This window comes from Colobus angolensis, unplaced genomic scaffold, assembly GCF_000951035.1.
Source record: "Colobus angolensis palliatus isolate OR3802 unplaced genomic scaffold, Cang.pa_1.0 Scaffold7, whole genome shotgun sequence".
Lineage (NCBI taxonomy): Eukaryota > Metazoa > Chordata > Mammalia > Primates > Cercopithecidae > Colobus > Colobus angolensis.
Genome location: NW_012120709.1, coordinates 21,021,846 through 21,041,191, shown reverse-complemented (window position 1 = coordinate 21,041,191; position 19,346 = coordinate 21,021,846). Strand labels below are relative to the sequence as shown.

General features: G+C 38.0%; 1 protein-coding gene across 2 annotated transcripts in view; it reads left to right on the top strand.

Moving 5' to 3' along the window:
- LOC105501054 (NXPE family member 4) overlaps nucleotides 1-19,346 on the top strand; it is a 61,266-nt gene that overhangs the window by 13,952 nt on the left and 27,968 nt on the right. The window contains exons 4-6 of one of the 2 annotated variants that reach the window (XM_011926799.1): nucleotides 23-84; nucleotides 1,514-1,720; nucleotides 10,286-11,168. The exons of the other annotated variant lie outside the window; for it this stretch is intronic. Coding sequence (XP_011782189.1) covers nucleotides 23-84; nucleotides 1,514-1,720; nucleotides 10,286-10,821 — 805 coding nt within the window. The 3' untranslated portion in view covers nucleotides 10,822-11,168. Of the gene's footprint in view, nucleotides 1-22; nucleotides 85-1,513; nucleotides 1,721-10,285; nucleotides 11,169-19,346 lie in introns of those variants that run through there. 2 annotated transcript variants of the gene reach the window in all.

Sequence of the window (19,346 nt, the reverse complement as noted above, 5' to 3'; positions counted from 1 at the left end):
TTTCTGTATTTGTGTCTTTAAGGTCAAATGTGGGTGTAGAGATTATGGAAAAATTCAATACGATTAGTGTCTCCAAATGCAACAGTAAGTACTCCTGTGTTTGGTGGGTGGTGCCTAGTTCTAGACCCATTTAAAGGGTTTCTTCTTTCTACTGGATTTGTTCACTGTTTCAGTCCTATCAGTACTCTGTTCATTTGGCTTATCTAAGGTTGGCCAAGATACCAGTTATCTAGGTGAGTGAATAATTGAATCACTGGGATATTATAAGCCTATTTTAGTAACTGTAACTCTCATCATCAGTCTATTTGTCAGTCAGTGAATTCCCTGACCAATTTATACAATAACCTTTAAGCGTTAACTCTTTCCCAATTCTGTATCTAGTTTTTTACCTCACCACAACACCCCTCTTCATACCACTGCCATCACCTCTTCCCACATCACCACTAGCCCATCACCATCTAGAGGTTTCCAACCTGCCATCTGGGTGTCAATTTATTATAACCCTTCCCTCTGGATCTTTGCCACCTTTCAAACAATTGTTAGCATACAAAATAGAACTTCCACACTTATATTTACTAATCACTCTCCAATTTCTTTGAATCCAAATAACCTAGGACACTCCTATCTAAAATGGTTCAAGGCAAGAGCTTTTATGTCTCTGTAAGTTCAGCATTAAAACCTTGCTAATCACAAAAAAAAAAGAAAGAAAGCCTTGCTAATCACTAATAAACCTATCTACACTGAAGTGTAAATACATACCTAGATGTAGATGTAATTTATTTATTCACTACACATACACGAGTACACTCATACCAGTTATTAAAATATTAAACTACTTCTCTCAGTTGATTAATAATCACTGCCCCAAACCTGCCATGGGCTCCTCACCATCATGGCTTCCTCACCATCATGGCTTCCTCAACACTTGGATTCCAAGACTCTTCTAAACCCCTCCAAGACTAAGGGGTTAATCCCTGGCCCATCTTGGACCTCCAAGACACTGTCCAGCTTAAAGCCATATTCATTTTGATTGGCCAGTTCCCAAGGCAAACTAGTTGTTAGTATTTTTTATATCACCGTTATTTAACTCAAAGGATTTGTATTTTGATGGTGGCATTTAAGACACTTACAGTGTGACAAACTTAGGGGTAAAGTGAGCTAAAATGATAGGATAATTGAGCTTCCATTCCTATGCAAGAATTGATGACTTTACTTTCATAGAAAGGCTAGAAAATACTTAAATTTTCCCCCAGAAAGCCATTTTTTTTCTAGGAAGAAACATATACTCTTATAATGAACATTAATGCACATTATTTAGGAAATTCACATCACAGAAAAATTTTTATTAAAAAAAAAACTCTGTTCCATTAAGAGAACACTTCAATAAGACTTTTTCCACCATTACCACCATCCTTACCCCCTCTTAGGATACTTAGAGGATAGAAGGCTCTTAGTAAATACTGATGGGTAATTTGATGTTTTGGACGATCCTATCTTACTGATTCTTTGGCAGAAGAAACAGTTGCAAAGAAAGAGAAATGCAAGGTTGGAATGACATCCACAATCCCCAGTGGGCATGTCTGGAGAAACACATGGAATCCTGTCTCCTGTAGTTTGGCTACAGTCAAAATGAAGGAATGCCTGAGAGGAAAGCTCATATATCTAATGGGAGATTCCACGATCCGCCAGTGGATGGAATACTTCAAAGCCAGTATCAACAGTATGCCTCAGTCTAAGTTATAATTCTTACCCCTTTCAAAAACTTCTTTTCCATTTCAAAGAGGAGAAGGGAATATGGGAAATGCCTCTTTATTTTTCATATTCCTCAATCACAACACACCAAAATTTTTCACAAGGCATTTTTATCTTTCCTTTAAAAAAAAATAATACAGCTATCTAACTGGAAGGAAACCAGTGTAGAAAAAGGTTTACTTATCCCTATCTCTGCAGAATTCACACTTCAGTATGTACCCAGTAGGCTCAGAAAACTACTGATGGAGCCAAAGATAACTTAAGATATTAAATTGTCCAGCTTCTAGAACCAGCATAATGATTAAGGGTATGATTCTAAAACCAGACAGCCTGGGTTCAAAACCTGACTTCCCTACCTCCTATCTGGGTGACTTTGAACAAGTTACATAACCATTCCATCCGTCAGTTTTCTCATCTGTCAACTAAAGATGAAAATAATTTCTATCTGGTAAAATAAGGTAATGCATACAATGTATTTAGAATATTGCTTCTCACATGGTTAAGTTCTCTTTTGTGTAAGGTATCATTACTGTCATCATTACCTAAGCGAACAGATGTCAGAAGTGAAGTAGACTGCATCAGGTAGGCACAAGGAAAGCATGGGCTTGGCGTCTAACAGACCTAGGCTGTGCTATTTAGAAACAATGACTTTGGGCATGTTATTTATTTTCCCTGCCTGGTGTTTCTCATCAATCAACCAGGAATAATAATAGTGATATAGTTTAACTGATTGTCCCCTCCAAATCTCATGTTCAAACATGATCTCCAACACCAGAGGTGGGACCTAGTGGGAAGTGTTTGGGTCATCGAGGAGAATCTCTCATGAATGGCTTGGTGCCCTCCCCATGGTAATGAGTGTGTTCTTGCTCTGTCAGTTCATGTGAGAACTGGTTACTTAAAAGAGCCTGGCATCTCTCTTGCTTCCTCTCTCACCATGTGACACACTGGCTCCCCTTCCCTTCCGCCATGACTGAAAGCTTCCTGGCCTCACCAGATGCTGAACAGATGCTGATGCCATGCTTGTACAGCCTGCAGAACCATCAGCCAAATAAGCCTCCTTTCCTTATAAATTACCCAGCCTCAGGTATTCCTTTATAGCAATGCAAACAGACTAATACAAGCTTGTATAGAAGATTAAATGAAGTAATGGATATAAAGTATTTAACACATTGTAAGGTGTAGTGGCACATAGAAAGTACCCAAAAAAAAAATAGCCGTTGCAATTGTTATCATTACTTAATTTAAGGATCAGGGATAGAATCCAATTGCTAAAATCCTAGTTCAGTTGCTCTATTTACTAAACCAAGAGTGCACCAGTAATAACTCCGAATTTGCTAGTAGACCTTAGCAACCTCACCTACAAAACCACTATTGGCTGTCCCTCTATGACCCCGGATCCTGGCTCTCATCACTGAGAGAAATGCAGTAGCTGTGGTTCCATCCTGGCCTTCCCAAAATGAGGCCACTCATGATCTCAAACTTAGAAGGAAAGTTGATCCAATAAAAGTAGGAAAATTGGTAGGGCCTTAGTTCTAGGTTATAAGGAAAATGCTCAGCAGAAGGGAGAGCTTTAAATTGTGATCTCTGGTAAATGACTAAACTCCTAGGGAAACCTGTTACCTCATCTACAAAATTCAGGGTCTAGTAACAGCCTTTAGCATCATATTCCATAACAGTGATTCTCTTAGGTCATATAAAGGACTGAGTTATGGAGTGACCTACCTCTTCAACTCATCTTTTAATTTGTCATAGAAAAAAAACTGTTGTACATTGTGTTAAAAGTTCAATTCTATGGCCAGAGTATGATTTGGAAAAGAAAACTGAAGTAAGTTGGAAGCAGAGTGAAGAAAATAGCTCTGCCATTTTTCTCCAACTTACCCTAGAGCATCTCTGTTTTCCAGCCTCACTGGGTTAAGTCTTCAAATGTAGCCCTTTGCCTCTAAGACCATCCCATGTTACAAAGCATCAATAATCCTCCTCTGCACATTTTCCTCAAAAGTTCTAACTACAAAGCAGTTAGCCCTGATGTTCTGGTAAAAGTCCAATTAATATGATGAAAATAGAAGAACTTCATTTCATTCTATTCATGTGTCAATTAAATATACATGAGAGGATCCTTGAGGTGAATGGATAGATCAGTCCAAATAAATGCTTTGTATATTGTAAAGGGTTCCACAAATGACTAGCAGTACTTATTATTATAGTAAGGCACTTAATATTATCCCATGCATATGTGAAGGAAACACAGAAGTACAGAAGATAATTTCAGTCTTGAGGGAATTTAAACAGTGGCTGGGGAAATAGGGTTTACATGTTTTTTTTATGAAAAGACCATCAATTAGTACCGTTCTCTATCCTCAAATGAGTTTAGTCTACAGTCAACAAAATGTACAAAAATAATATCTACAATGACCACATAATCCTCCAAGGAAGTTACTTCACTACCTTTCCATCCCCACTCCACTAGATTCCACATGATTCTATAAGGTAGCATGAACATAATCTCTCACATTTATATAACACTTTTTTAATTTTTAATTTTTTTATTTCAATAGGTTTTGGGGGAGCCAGTGGTGTTTGGTTACATGGATAAGTTCTTTAGTGGTAATTTCTGACACAGTGATGCACCCATCACCCGACCAGTGTACACTGTGCCCAAAGTATAGTCTTTTATCCCTCGTCAACCCTGAACCTTTCCTCCAAGTCCCCAAAGTCCACTGTATCATTCTTAGGTCTTTGCATCCTCATAGTTGAATTCCCACATATGAGTGAGAACATACGATGTTTGGTTTTCCATTCCTAAGTTACTTCACTTAGAATAATAGCCTCCCATTCCATCCAGGTTGCTGCAAATGCCATTATTTCATTCCTTTTCATGGCTGAGTAGTACTCCATAGTGTGTGTGTGTGTGTGTGTGTGTATAACATTTTATATATATATATAACATTTTACATATAACATATATAACATTTTATATTATATAGATACAAATAAAACATTTTCTTTATCCTCTCATTGATTGATGGGTGCATTTGGGCTGGTTCCATATTTTTGCAATTGCAAATTCTGCTGCTATAAGTGTACAAGTATCTTTTTCGTATAATGATTTTTTTTTCCTCTGGGTAGATACCAAGAAGTCGAATTGCTGTATCAAATGGTAGATCTACTTTTAGTTCTTTAAGTAATCTCCACACTGTTTTTCATAGTGGTTGCACTAGTTTACATTCCCACCAACAGTGTAAAAGTGCTCCCTCATTACTGCATCCATGCCAACATCTATTGATTTTTTGAATATGGCCTTTCTTACAGGAGTGAGGCAGTATCACATTGTGGTTTTGATTTGCATTTCCCTGATAGTGATGTTGAGCATTTTTCCATATGTTTGTTCACCATCTGTATATCTTCCTTTGAGAATTGTCTATTCATGTCCGTAGCCCACTTTTTGATGGGATTTTTTTTTCTTGCTGATTTCTTTGAGTTCTTTGTAGATTCTGGATATTAGTCCTTTGTTGAATGTATAAATTGTGAAGATTTTCTCCCACTCTGTGAGTTGTCTGTTAATTCTGCTGATTATATCTTTAGCTATGCAGAAGCTTTATAGTTTAATTAAGTCCCATCCATTTATCTTTGTTTTTGTTGCATTTGCTTTTGGGTTTTTGGTCAGGATGTTTTTGCCTAAGTCAATGTCTAGAATGGTTTTTCTAATGTTATCTTCTAGAATCTTTATGGCTTCAGGTCTTAGATTTAAGTCTTTGATCCATCTGGAGTTTTGTATAAGATAAGAGATGAGGATCCACTTTCATTCTTCTATATGTGGCTTGCCAATTATCCCAGCACCATTTGCTGAACAGTTGAACAGGGTGTCCTTCCCCAACATTATGTTTTGTTTGCTTTGTCAAAGATCAGTTGGCTGTAAGTATTGGGCTTTATTTCTGGGTTCTGTATTCTGCTCCATTGGTCTGTGTGCCTGTTTTTATGCCAGTACTATACTGTTTCAGTGACTATGGCCTTACAGTATAGTTTGAAGTCAAGTAATGTGATGCCTCCAGATTTGTTCTTTTTGCTTAGTCTTGCTTTGGCTATGAGGGCTGTTTTTTGGTTCCATATGAATTTTAGAATTGTTTTTTCTAGTTCTGTGAAGAATGATGGTGGTATTTTGATGAAAATTGCATTGAATTTGTAGATTGCTTTTGATAGTATGGTCATTTTCACAATATTGATTCTACCCATCCAAGAGCATGTGATGTGTTTCCATTTATTTGTGTCATCTATAATTTCTTTCAGCAGTGTTTTGTAGTTTTCCTTGTAGAGGTCTTTCACATCCTTGGTTAGGTATACTCCTAAGGATTTTATTTTATTTTATTTTATTTTATTGCAACTATTGTGAAAGGGGTCAAATTCTTGATTTGATTCTCAGCTTGGTTGCTGTTGGTGTAAAGCAGAGCTACTGATTTGTCTATATTAATTTTGTATCCTAAAACTTTGCTGAATTCATTTACCATTTCTAGGAGCTTTTGGGATAAGTCTTTACGGTTTTCTAGGTATACTATCTTATAATCAGCAACAGGAAGTAAAAAGATTTCCTCTTTACCGATTCAGGTGCCCTTTATTTCTTCCTTTTGTCCAACTGCTCCAGCTAGGGCTTCCAGTACTATGTCGAAGAGAGGTGGTGAGAATGGGCATCCTTGTCTTGTTCTGGTTGTCAGAGGGAATGCTTTCAACTTTTACCCATTCAATATTATGTTGGCTGGGGGTTTATTGTAGATGGCTTTTATTACCTTAAGGTATGTCCCTTCTATGCTGATTTTGCTGAGGGTTTTAATCATAATAGATGCTGGATTTTCTCAAATGCTTTTTCTGTGTCTACTGAGATGATCATGTGATTTTTGTTTTTAATTCTGTTTATATGGTGTATCACATTTATTGATTTATATATGTTAAAACATCCCTGCATCCCTGGTATGAAACTCACTTGATCATGGTGGATTATCTTTTTGATATGCCGTTGGATTTGGTTAGCTAGTGAGGATTTTAGCATCTATGTTCATCAGGGATATTATTGGTCTGTAGTTTTCTTTTTTTGTTGTGTCCTTCCCTGGTTGTGGTATTAGGATGATACTGGCTTTACAGAACGATTTAGGGAGGATTCCCTCTTTCTCTATCTTTTGAGATAGTGTGAATAGGATTTGTATCAATTTTTCTTTGAATGTCTGACAGAATCAGCTGTGAATCTATCCTGAACTTTTTGTATTGGCAATTTTTTTTATTACCATTTCAACCTCACTGTTTGTTACTGGTCTGTTCAGAGATTCTGTATCTTCCTGGTTTAATCTAGGAGGGTTGTATATTTCCAGGAATTTATCCCCTCTAGGTTTTCTAGTTTATGTGTTTAAAGGTGTCTATAGTAGCCTTGAATAGCCTTTTGTATTTCTGTGGTATCAGTTGTGATATCTCTGATTTTATTTCTAATTGAGCTTATTTGGATCTTCTCTCTTCTTAGTTAATCTTGCTAATGGTCTATCAATTTTATTGATCTTTTCAAAGAACCAGCTTTTTGTTTCATTTATTTTTGTATTATTTTTGTTTCAGTTTCATTTACTTCTGCTCTGATCTTCATTATTTATTTTCTTCTGCCAGGTTTGGGTTTGGATTATTCTTGTTTCTCCAGTTCCATGAGATATGACATTAGTTTACCTATTTGTGCTCTTTCAGACTTTTTGATGCAGGCATTTAAGTCTATGAAATTTCCTCTTACCATCACTTTTGCTGTATCCCAGAGGTTTTGATAGCTTACATCAGTATTATGGTTCAGTTCAAAGAATTTTTTAATTTCTATCTTGATTTTATTGTTGACTCAATGATCATTCGGGAGCAGGTTATTTAATTCCATGTATTTGCTTGGTTTTGAGGGTTCCTTTTGGAGTTTATTTCCAATTTTATTCCACTGTGGTCTGAGAGAGTACTTGATATACTTTCAATTTTCTTAAATGTACTGAGACTTGTTTTGTGGCCTATCATATGTTCTACTTTGGAGAATGTTCCATGTGCTAATGAATAGAATGTATATTCTTCAGTTGTTGGGTAGAATGTTCTGTAAATATCTGTTAAGTCCATTTGTTGTAGGGTATAGTTTAAGTCCATTATTTCTTGGTTGACTTTGTCTTGATGACCAGTCTAGTGCTGTCTGTGGAATGTTAAAGTTCCCCACTATTATTATGTTGCCATCTCTTTCATTTCTTTGGTCTATTAGTAATTGTTTTATAAATTTGGGAGCTCCAATGTTAGATGCATATATATTTAGAATTGTGGTATTTTCCTGTTGAATTAGTTATTTTATCATTATATAATGTCCCTCTTTGTCTTTTTAATCTGCTATTGCTTTAAGGTTTGTTTTGTCTGATACAAGAATAGCTACTCCTGCTTGCTTTTGGTGTCCGTTTGCATGGAATATCTTTTTCCACCCCTTTACCTTAAGTTTATGTGAGTCCTTATGTGTTATTAACAGGTGACTTTCCTAAAGACAACAGAAACTTGGTTGTTGAATTCTTACCCATTCTTCCATTCCGTATGTTTTAAGTGGAGCATTCAGGCTATTTACATTCAATGTTAGTATTGAGGTATAAGATACTGTTCTATTCATTGTGCTACTTGTTGCCTGAATACCTTGATTTTTTTTTCATTGTGTTATTGTATATAGGTCCTGTGAGAATTATGCTTTAAGGAGGTTCTATTTTGGTGCATTTTGATAACTTGTTTCAAGATTTAGAGCTCCTTTTAGTAGTTATTGTAGTGCTGGCTGATAGTGGCAAATTCTCTCAGCATTTGTCTGGAAAAGATTATCTTTTCTTAATTCGTGAAGCTTAGTTTCACTGGATTCAAAATTCTTGGCTGATAATTTTTTTGTTTAAGGAGGCTAAAAATAGAACCCCAATCTCTTCTAGCTTGTAGGTTTTCTGCTGAGAAATTGGCGGTTAATCTGATAAGTTTTCTTTTATAGGTTACCTGATGCTTTTGCCTCACAGCTATTAAGATTTTTTTCCTTCCTCTTGACTTTAGATAACCTGATTACCATGTGCCTAGGCAGTGATCTTTTTGTGATGAATTTCCCAGGTGTTCTTTGAGCTTCTTGTATTTGGATGTCTAGATCTCTAGCAAGGCCAGGGAAATTTTCCTCGATTAGTCCCTCTAATATATTTTCCAGACTTTTAAATTTCTCTTCTTCCTTGGGAATACCAATTATTCTTAGGTTTGGGCATTTAGTATAGTCCCAAACTTCTTGGTGGATTTGTTCATTTTTTAAAAATCCTTTTTTGTCTTTGATGGATTAATTCAAAAGCCTTGTCTTTTAGCTCTGAGGTTCTTTTTTCTGCTTGCTCAATTATATTGCTGAGACTTTCCAGTGCATTTTGCATTTCTCCAAGTGTATCCTTGATTTCCAGAAGTTGTGATTGTTTTTTATTTACACTACCTATTTCACTGAAGAATTTTCCTTTCATATTCTGTATCATGTTTTTAATTTAAGTTGGACTTCACCTTTCTCTGGTGCCTCCTTGATTAGTTTAATAATTGACCTTCTAAATTCTTTTTCTTACAAGTCAGAGATTTTTTTTTTGGTTTAGATCCATTGGTGGTAAACTGGTATGATCTTTTGTGGGAGTTAAAGAATCTTGTTTTGTTGTATTACCAGAATTGGTTTTTGGGTTTCTTCTCATTTGGGTAGACATGTCAGAGGGAAGATCTGGGATTCAAGGGCTGCTATTCAGATTCTTTTATCCCACAGGGTGCTCCCTTGATGTGGTTTAATCCTCCTTCCCATAGGAATGGGGCTTCCTGAGAGCCAAACTGTAGTGATTGTTTTTGTTCTTCTGAGTCTCGCTACCCAGTGGAGCTACTGGTCTCTGGGTTGGTACTGGAGAGTGTCTGCAAAGAATCCTGTGATGTGACCCATCTTCAGGTCTTGCAGCCTTGGATACCAGCACCTGCTCCAGTGGAGTTAGCAGGGGAGTGAAGTGGACTCTGTGAGGGTCCTTGGTTGTGTTTTTGTTTAGTGTGCTGGTTTTGTGTTGGTTGGCCTCCAGCCAGGAGGTGGCACTTTCAAGAGCACATCAGCTACTGTCCTATAGGCAGGATGCAAACTTGCCCTAGGGACACAGTTTTTCAGCATCTCAGAGAGGCTGCAGTGGTCATCCTGTTTGTTCAAAGGGTTTATGGATTCTCCTGACTTTCCTGGTATGTTCCTGTGGTAGTTACTGGAACAAAAGTTCATGATGTGAGTCTCCACATGCTGCTCCGTCTGTCCAAGTGGGAGCTGCAAGCTAGTCGTGCCTCCTATCCACCATCTTAATCGAAGAAACTATGTAACACTTTTGACTGTTCAGATAATTTTCAAAAACATCCCCTCATCTAAACCTATAATAAATTAGACATGATTAGCTTATTTAATTATACCAATTAAATCTCTTCTATCTTTATATCTACTCAATCTTGGTAACTATATCCTCATTTTATTTTGGGATTGCCTATTTGTTATCAGCACTGAAGTCAGTGGATCTGCATGAATCTGGAATATTGCAACACCAGCTTGCTGTGGATTTGGATAGGAACATCAACATCCAGTGGCAAAAACATTGTTATCCCTTGGTAGCATCAATGACCTATTCAGTCAAAGAGATGGAGTACCTCACCCGAGCCATTGACAGAACTGGAGGAGAAAAAAATACTGTCATTGTTATTTCCCTGGGCCAGCATTTCAGACCCTTTCCCATTGATGTTTTTATCCGAAGGGCCCTCAATGTCCACAAAGCCATTAAGCGTCTTCTTCTGAGAAGCCCAGACACTATGGTTATCATCAAAACAGAAAACATCAGGGAGATGTACAATGATGCAGAAAGATTTAGTGACTTTCATGGTTACATTCAATGTCTCATCATAAAGGACATTTTCCAGGATCTTAGTGTGAGTATCATTGATGCCTGGGATATAACAATTGCATATGGCACAAATGATGTACACCCACCTCAACATGTAGTGGGAAATCAGATTAATATATTGCTAAACTATATTTGTTAAATAACACAAAAGTCTGAAATTCATTCACTTAAGTAAAAAAATTTATTGACTGTCTACTAGCAGGCCAGATGCTATATTTGGCTCTGAATTCCCAACTAGCAAGAGCAGAGAATCTACATTATGGCTGGTCCATAAGCCACCAATTCAGCTAAATGAGATGTTTTAAATCTGGGCTTTCACTTAAAAGTAAAACTAAAAATACTCATGAAAAGAGCCTACCCTTCTTGATCAGAGCCATACCACTCTTCACCAATGGGAAGTCAAGATACCTATGGGTAAAAGTTCTCTCTGATGTATGAAAATTCAGAGTGATAAAGCAATTTTAAAATAAATATTTGGAGAAAGCAGTCCTGTTTGTTTATTTCTATCACTAAAGACAAGCTCTAGATGAATTTCCAAGTCAGAAGAGAAGTCTTATGAGGCAATTCTCCCATAGTCATAGAGAGGATTCTAAGCAAGGGCACGTGGGTCCTGAAAACCTCTAAATTTTCTCTCTCTGTAGGAACTCCTGATACTAGGCTCTAATCTGATTCTATAGTACTTTTCATCCAGGTTTATAGGCTAACACAGGTAAAAGCACCAGGTATTAGAATTCAGGAAGTTTGTCTTTAGTCTTGTTGCTGTTGATCATTTGAAGACTTTGGAGGGTTGGGTGCAGTGGCTCACACCTGTAATCCTAGCACTTTGTGTTGCAAGACAAAGACTGGGGAGGCCAAAAACGGTTCAGAAGAGTTTATTAAATTAAGGTGATCATCGGCTCAGCCAGACATACGTCCAGAAGGCCTGAGCCCTGAACAAAGGGCTTTTCCTACTTTTAAACACCTTCAGGCAGGAACCACGTGAGGCAGGAAGCGAGTTACAGAAGCAAGAAACAAAGGCAGCATTACAACATTTCTTACATCTTGAGAGAAACAGGTCTTTCAACCTAAACTTATCAGTCTTGTGACCCTGCAGCCATATAGGAAGGTAAGCAGGAACTCTCTGGGCCTGTAATAAACTTTGAGGAATGTGCAGTTGGGGAGTATAGATAAGATCCACTGTCCACAGAGAGAAGACAGGCTGTTAATATTCCCTTTTAACTTGAGTGTGGGGTTGGGGGTGGGTCACACTTTGCAGCAGCTTTAAGAGGATTTTAAAATTGCTAATACTACTATTATTAAGTTGTAGTTGATTCCATTAATTCCTTCTTCATTTGGAGGCTGAGGTGGAAGGGTCACTTGAGTCCAGGGGTTTGAGGCTGCAGTGACACACCCCTACACTACAGCCAGAGTGACAGTGCAAGACCCAGCCTCAAAAAACAACAAAAGACTGGATAAGTAACTTCAGCTCTCTGGCCCTCATGTGGTACTTTGGGTACTACCTGGAGGGGCAGGAGTCAGGAGAGGTACCCCATGGGGCAGAGTACTAGTTCCAATACCACTGCTTCAGCCAGAATATCAGTCACTCTTACCTATATGTATATGGAATCCTGGGTCAGCTTTTTGTTTGAAAAAATTCCACGGCTTAAAACATGTTTGAGAGCTGCTATTGTCTGAAAACGATTATGTAGATAATCAATAACAATGGTTCCTATAATCTACACATGTAGGTTAACATTTTAATCACTCTCATTTGCATTTTAATAGGCCTTCCCAAGACTTGATCAAAAAAGAGGGTTGGATATGAGAATTTCAGTTGAAGAGAGCAATGTGATTATTGTCAAGCAGTTTGGTACCATATTCTTCCTTAATTTTGTACTTTTCACCGTGCCCCAGATACCACTGGGCTCCTGACCCAATAGACAGAATGGCAAGAGTAGCTGCATCTGGAAAAATACAGTTACAATAGGGCAGCTTAAATATGTTTTTCCAGGTTTTTTCGGGGGGGGCAGGAGATAATACATTTTCTATTTATTTGCCAATAATCACAGTTCATAGTTCAATGCCCCATATACACTCAGATGGTCAAAATTTTTTTAAAAATCCCTACCATATGCTAGGAATTGTTCTAGTCTTTAGGTATACAGTCATCAAAAAGACAAAGATATCTCACCATCGAAGACTTTATATTCTAATAAAGGAAAAAGATAATAAACAAAAAAGACATAAAATGATTCCATAATTCATGATAAAGTCATATGAACAAAGCACAACACATCAGTGATATTGTAATGGCATGGTGGTGATGGAGGTAACTAGATATTTAGAAAAGCATCTCAGAAGAGAAGCATTGTAAGCGGGATAAAAAAGATAAAAAAGGCCGGGCGCGGTGGCTCAAGCCTGTAATCCCAGCACTTTGGGAGGCCAAGACAGGCGGATCACGAGGTCAGGAGATCGAGACCATCCTGGCTAACAGGGTGAAACCCCGTCTCTACTAAAAATACAAAAACTAGCTGGGCGAGGTGGCGGGTGCCTGTAGTCCCAGCTACTGGGGAGGCTGAGGCAGGAGAATGGCGGGAACCCGGGAGGCGGAGCTTGCAGTGAGCTGAGATCTGGCCACTGCACTCCAGTCCGGGCGACAGAGCGAGACTCCGCCTCAAAAAAAAAAAAAAAAAAAAGATAAAAAAAAGGAGGCAGCCAGCCATGAGACAAAATGGAAGAAAACAGAGGCTTGAGAAGTTAGAGAAATAAGCAGGCGCTAGATCTTATGTGGCCTTATTACCTATGGCAAGGAGTTTAAATTTTATCCTAATTACAATGGGTGGGTAGTTGAGGGAGGAAGGAAGGGGAGAGGGAAAATAAGAAAGAGGGAATGAAAGAGAATAAGAGAGTGAAGAAAAGAGGAAGAAATAAAGGGAGGGGGAAGCAGTACCTTAACTCAAGAATCACCAGGGACTACTATAGCTGCTAAGATAAGAATGAACAAGGGTTTTGAAGCTCCAGGAATGGTAAAACAGCACCTGCTTTCTTCTATTAATACAGTGATTTTCCAATACCCCTTTCTGCTTGAGGTAAGGACGGATAAAAGGTATTGAAGATCTTGCAAAAGGGGCAGAATGCTTAAAGGGAACACAGAGCACTATAATTTTAGCACAGAAACTGAAATTTGAATGTGACCCAAAGATTTTTTTTTTAAGAAAAGAAAAAGAAGATATATATTTGTAATACGTGAACTCTAAGAGGGAATGTAAGCTCAGATAGAAAGTTACATTCAGAATGATGATTCTCAGAAGTTAGCACTTTCTAGGGGCAATCCATGAAGGTTTGATGGTTCTTCTGAAAACCAAACCAACATACACACAGAGTTAGCTGTGGCAAAGTCTGTGTGATGTTTTATATGTTTATTTCCTGTCTGAGATGATTGGCCAGTATATATATATATATATATGGCAAGTACAAGTTGCTCTTCCAACAGAGGGTAAAAGTAAAAATGACTGACATATAGCCCTTGGAGCTGAATGGATTCTTCAACATTTTGGATAAATACTCCACAAAAAAAAAAATTGTAAAAATGTCCAAGGGAAACTATTAACAAGAGGCAAGCATATTAAAGAATATACTGAAAAGAAACTGACAAGGTGAGGTATTTTTTTTCAAGAGAGGATATTTAAAAAAATAAAAAGTACATTCTGAGTACCAGTTTGTGCTGAATTCTTGCAGTTATAATCTTTCTCATCATTGTAACTAACAGTCTGGGTCCAATGAGGAGGTAGAAACCACCCAGTGGGCCAAACAGAGGAAGTCTGATATAAAGAATTACTAAACGCTGATAAGTGAGTGACTATCAGATAAAAGACATCTCTATGTGGTATGCCTAAGGCTGAGGGATGGTGTCCAAAAGGAACTTGGAGGAAGGTCCCTCCCCAAGGCTGCGGTTCAGCCTTATTGGGAAATATATAACAGAGAAGATCGTTGGTTTTCCCAGGCTAGAGCTGGTGTGCAGTTGCTGGACAAGCAGAAGGGAATCCTCCATAGTCCAGGCAGGGTGCAGGCAACCAGGAACCAGGGGTGTGGACAAGTGGGTGAGGGCCCAGGACAAAGATGAGCTGTACAGGGGGCCTGCATGGGGAATCGAGTGCCCATGCAAGCAGTAGGCCTTCACAGACAGTGAGTGCTGGGGTGCTGTAGCTAATGTGGAAGGCCAGGAAAGGTTATTGCCAGGCCAGGATGAGGCTGCAAGGTTGCCAAAAGATTGCTTATTCTGGGAACGTGGCTGGGGAAGAGCCCCACTGGATGGCCCTATACCAAAAACACTAGCCTACTGCACCGCCACCAGAAACAGCAGGAGAGTTCCTTCTTTCTGCAATGCCCCTCCAAAGTCCTCTGCTGAGAAAGGTTAGCAATGTGCTCACTATACAGGAGGGTCCTCAAGGGAATTCTGTCCATGATTGCAGAGAAGGTATAGAAGGGCACATTTGGAGTCAAGAGGCAATAAATCATTAACTGACACAGTCATCAACCCAATCCTTTCTACTGGGTCATTTCTTTAGGAAACAAATAGACTGCTCTCTAATAGTTTGCATCTTAAAAAAGAAAACATAAATTTAAATATATGTATGTGTGTATAGAGAATATAAATACTCTCCATGTGCGTGCAAATATGCTATATATACAGAGATAGAGAGAGAGAGAGAGCTCCCCTGATACTATATGTTTCTCTTGAGGTATGGCCACATATCTTCTCCCCTTTTCATAAAACCTTCTTGAAAACATGGTCTATAGTTTTTGTCCTTGCTACCTCCTATTGTCTGTTACAACACATTCCAGTTGGGCTTACATTCTAAATCACTCCTGCCAAGGGTATTAATGGCCTTTGTGTTGTCAAATCCAATGGCTACTTCTTTGTCTTCATCTAACTCAGTCTCTCAGTAGTGTTTGACCCAATTGACTGTGCCTTCTTTATTCACTCACTCACTTTCCTTTGTTTCTGTGCCACAAATTTCTCTGTGTTTTCTTCCTGCTTCCTTGGTCACTCCTTCCCATTTTCCTTGGCCAATCCCCACTCTGCTGCTTGGCCTCTAAAGTTGGAGTACCTTGGGGTTCATTCCTAGGCATCTACTTTGCTCTATCTATATGCTAATTTGGAGTGATACCCACTCCCTGGCTTAAATATCACCTATGATTTCCGTAACTTCTAGGTATTTGTTTCCAGCTCTGATTTCTCCATTGCGCTTAAGACTTACATATCTAATTGCCTACTTAATTTCCCATTTACCTATCTAAGAGACATCTCAAACTCAATATGATCAAAAGTAGAACTCTTGATTTATATTCCAAAATGCATTTGTCCCTAGTTTTCTCCAGTTCAGAAATGTTTCCAAGATTCATACAGGCAGTCATAAATTGTCCTTGATTCATCTACTTCTCTCATTCCTCTCAAAGTTCTGCCATATTTTTTTAGAATATATGTGGAGAGTCTTTCTCCTCTTCTCTATCACCATTGCTACTATCTTAGTCTAAACTATGTCACCTCTTTCCTGTACTCAGGCAATAACTGATCTTTTGCTCATAATCTTGAAACTTCTACAACCCATTCTTCACCCAGTAGCCAGACTGAGCTTTTTAAACTGTAAATGAGATCCATTGACATCCCTAGATAAAACCCTGTAATGGTTTCCAAACTCCTTTCCATGATCTACAAGGATGAGTCTTTCTTGTCACTTAAATCTCAGATAAGTTTTCCTGACCACACAGTCTAAAACTAGATCACTCCATCTCCCTATTATTCTTAATTATTTCACTGTTTCCTTTTCATGAGTGTATATATCACTATCCAAAATATCTCATTAATCTAGTCACATATAATATTTTTACCTGTCTACTCACAGTAAACTCTAGGTTCTCTAACAGTAAGGACCGTGTATTTGTTCACTAGGTGCCTTGTTCACAGCACCAGGAATTATGTCTAGTATATGTTAAAGATTCAGTCTATAGCTAATAAAAAAATACAATGATTCATTTTACATTTGCCAGGGAGTAAGTGGAATGTAACAAGCACCTCTTTAAACAGATGGTTTTGTGTAAAAAGGACATGGCCTACAATAAGGACATGTTCTCTGCTAGGAGAATATCTCCAAAATATGACAGAGAGGCCCCAAAGTTCATCAAGCCTGCAAAAGTGCCCCACAAACAAAGAATTTGAGAATCACCCACCAGTTCTCTGCATGGTGTCCACTGACAAGGTGTTCTCTTGTTTGGAGTTGTCGCAAGACTTCAGATTTTCTGAGGAAAGCCTATCCATAGAGTCACTTGGGGGTATTTTTACACTATGACTTCAAGGACCACAGCTGTTTCAGAACTAAGGGGTTTTCCATTCCCAAGGGTCACCAGTAACACAGAGAGAGAAGGAATATCAAAGAATACCCAAGAAACACCCAGTTAACAGAAGCTGTGGAATTATCTAATTGTCATCTAATTGTACTACTCTTTATTGCCTCTTCAAATCTACACCCCAAGATAAGCCAAATGACAAGGAAAACAGACTGATGAAAATACATGTGTTCACAGACAAGAAACAAACAAGTTTTACACAGCCACAAGAGCCAGTTAAGAACTCACAGGTACTTTTCCAGCCACCCAGATAGGAGAGATCATTAAAACAGGTGCAAAAGCAAAACTATGGAGACTGCCTTTCTCTATCTCTAATCTTGCCAGTGGTCCGTGGAGGGCAGGGAAGAAAAAAGGAAAAAGAAATTAGAAAGGCTGTGTCTACCGAGGGGTTCTTTCAAGTCAGAGAAAGAGAAGAAAAGGGAGAGAGCTCAGAAGAAAGTGTGGGAAACAAAAAAAAACTGATAGTGAGAGCCTCTCTTACTGACAAGGATAGGCTGGTTTTGATGGTGAGACAGCATCAAGATAAAATATTTCTCTAATAACCGACCAGCAAAAGTCCCCAGTGCTCTGTGGGAAGCAAGCACGGATACAGTCACTCAACCTAACATCTAGTTGGAGAGAGGAAGAAGGACATCAAAAATACCTGTTTACAGCTGATATTTCTTTGCCTTGTTTTATGTATGACATTGTTTGGGTGGGAAATGTATGAATATGTCACAGGAACTCAAAATATGGGAGAGATCATTGTGGTCTAGAGTCATGCTGGAAAGTTTCCTGTAGAGATTGCCTCTGAGTCAGGGATTCACTGACTATAGAGTCTAGATTGGTGCAGGGGCAGGCCATCCCAGGTGGGCAGCAGGATGAGCCATAAACAAAGCTAGAAAAGCAGGAAGAATTCCTTTTTAATTTGTATCTTTGAATATGTGTGTATCCATGTATTGTGCTTTGTATGTGTATTTTTAATTCACATAAAAATGTTGTGATAAAGATTTACAATGTTTCTTTCTTTCTTCACTGAGAGCTGTTTTAAAGAGCTCTTCCTGTTACAGGTAAATCTAGTGAGCTGCATCTATCTGCTGGATAGTGTCCCACAATACGCATCCACTACTTGTTTCTTAACCATTTCATAGTAATACATATTAAAGTCTATTTAATTCCCTACAACTACACCTATATATATAATCAACTGAAAACAAACTTTGTATGTGATTCTTTATGGACCTGACTGAGAAGTCCTCTGTGATGTATCCAGATTGAATTGCTTGGACATAGGGCATAGATAAACACAAACTAACAAAAATATTGCCATTCTGCTTTCAAAACGATCAGGTTAATTTGGACTCTTACATAGTACAACAGAGTTATGTATAAAGATCCAATCTATATTATGACCTAGTTCAGCTGAAGTCAGTAACAGGAGGATTGTTTAGCTTTAGAAAATATACTAATGTAATATATCACATTTAAACATAAAAGCTACTCGGGAGGCTGAGGCAGGAGAATGGCTAAACCCGGGAGGCGGAGCTTGCAGTGAGCTGAGATCCGGCCACTGCACTCCAGCCCGGGCGACAGAGCGAGACTCCGTCTCAAAAAAAAAAAAAAAAATCATATAATTACCTCAATGAATCAGAAAAGGCCTTTTTCAATAACTCAACTTCCATTAGTAATAGAAACACTTCACAAACTCTTTCTTAAAAGAGAACTTCCTCAATCTAATAGAAAGCATTAAGAAAAGCAAATATCATAAATCCAATATCATATATTTAATCACACGTAGTAAAACGTTGAAACTAGCAATGAAAACAAGGCAAATGTATCCAATATGGCCACTTCTAATCATCTTTGTTCTCTATGTGTGCCTATATAAAAGCACTATTAAAATGAAACACTTGTATTTCTACATATCAGCCACAGACATTTGTTTGGAAAATGAAAAAAGATAAAAACATATAGAACGTGCATATATATGTGTGTATATATATACACACACACATAAACACATATACATAGATGGGTGTATAGTTTATATTTATAATAATAAATACAATTTATGTTTCCCAAAATAGCAGACTCCCTTATAATCTCCTTTTGAGAGCAACTAGAAAAGCTAGAGAATGTTATATTTGATCTGTTAAGCATCACAGAGCAACTGTGGCAGTGAGAAGTTGAGAGATCTAGAATCTAGAGAGAAAGCAAGAGATGAACAAAGTGCAGTTAGGGAAATAGAAGGAAAATTAGGTAACATATTCAAAGTGCTGATGCTCTTAACCACCAAAA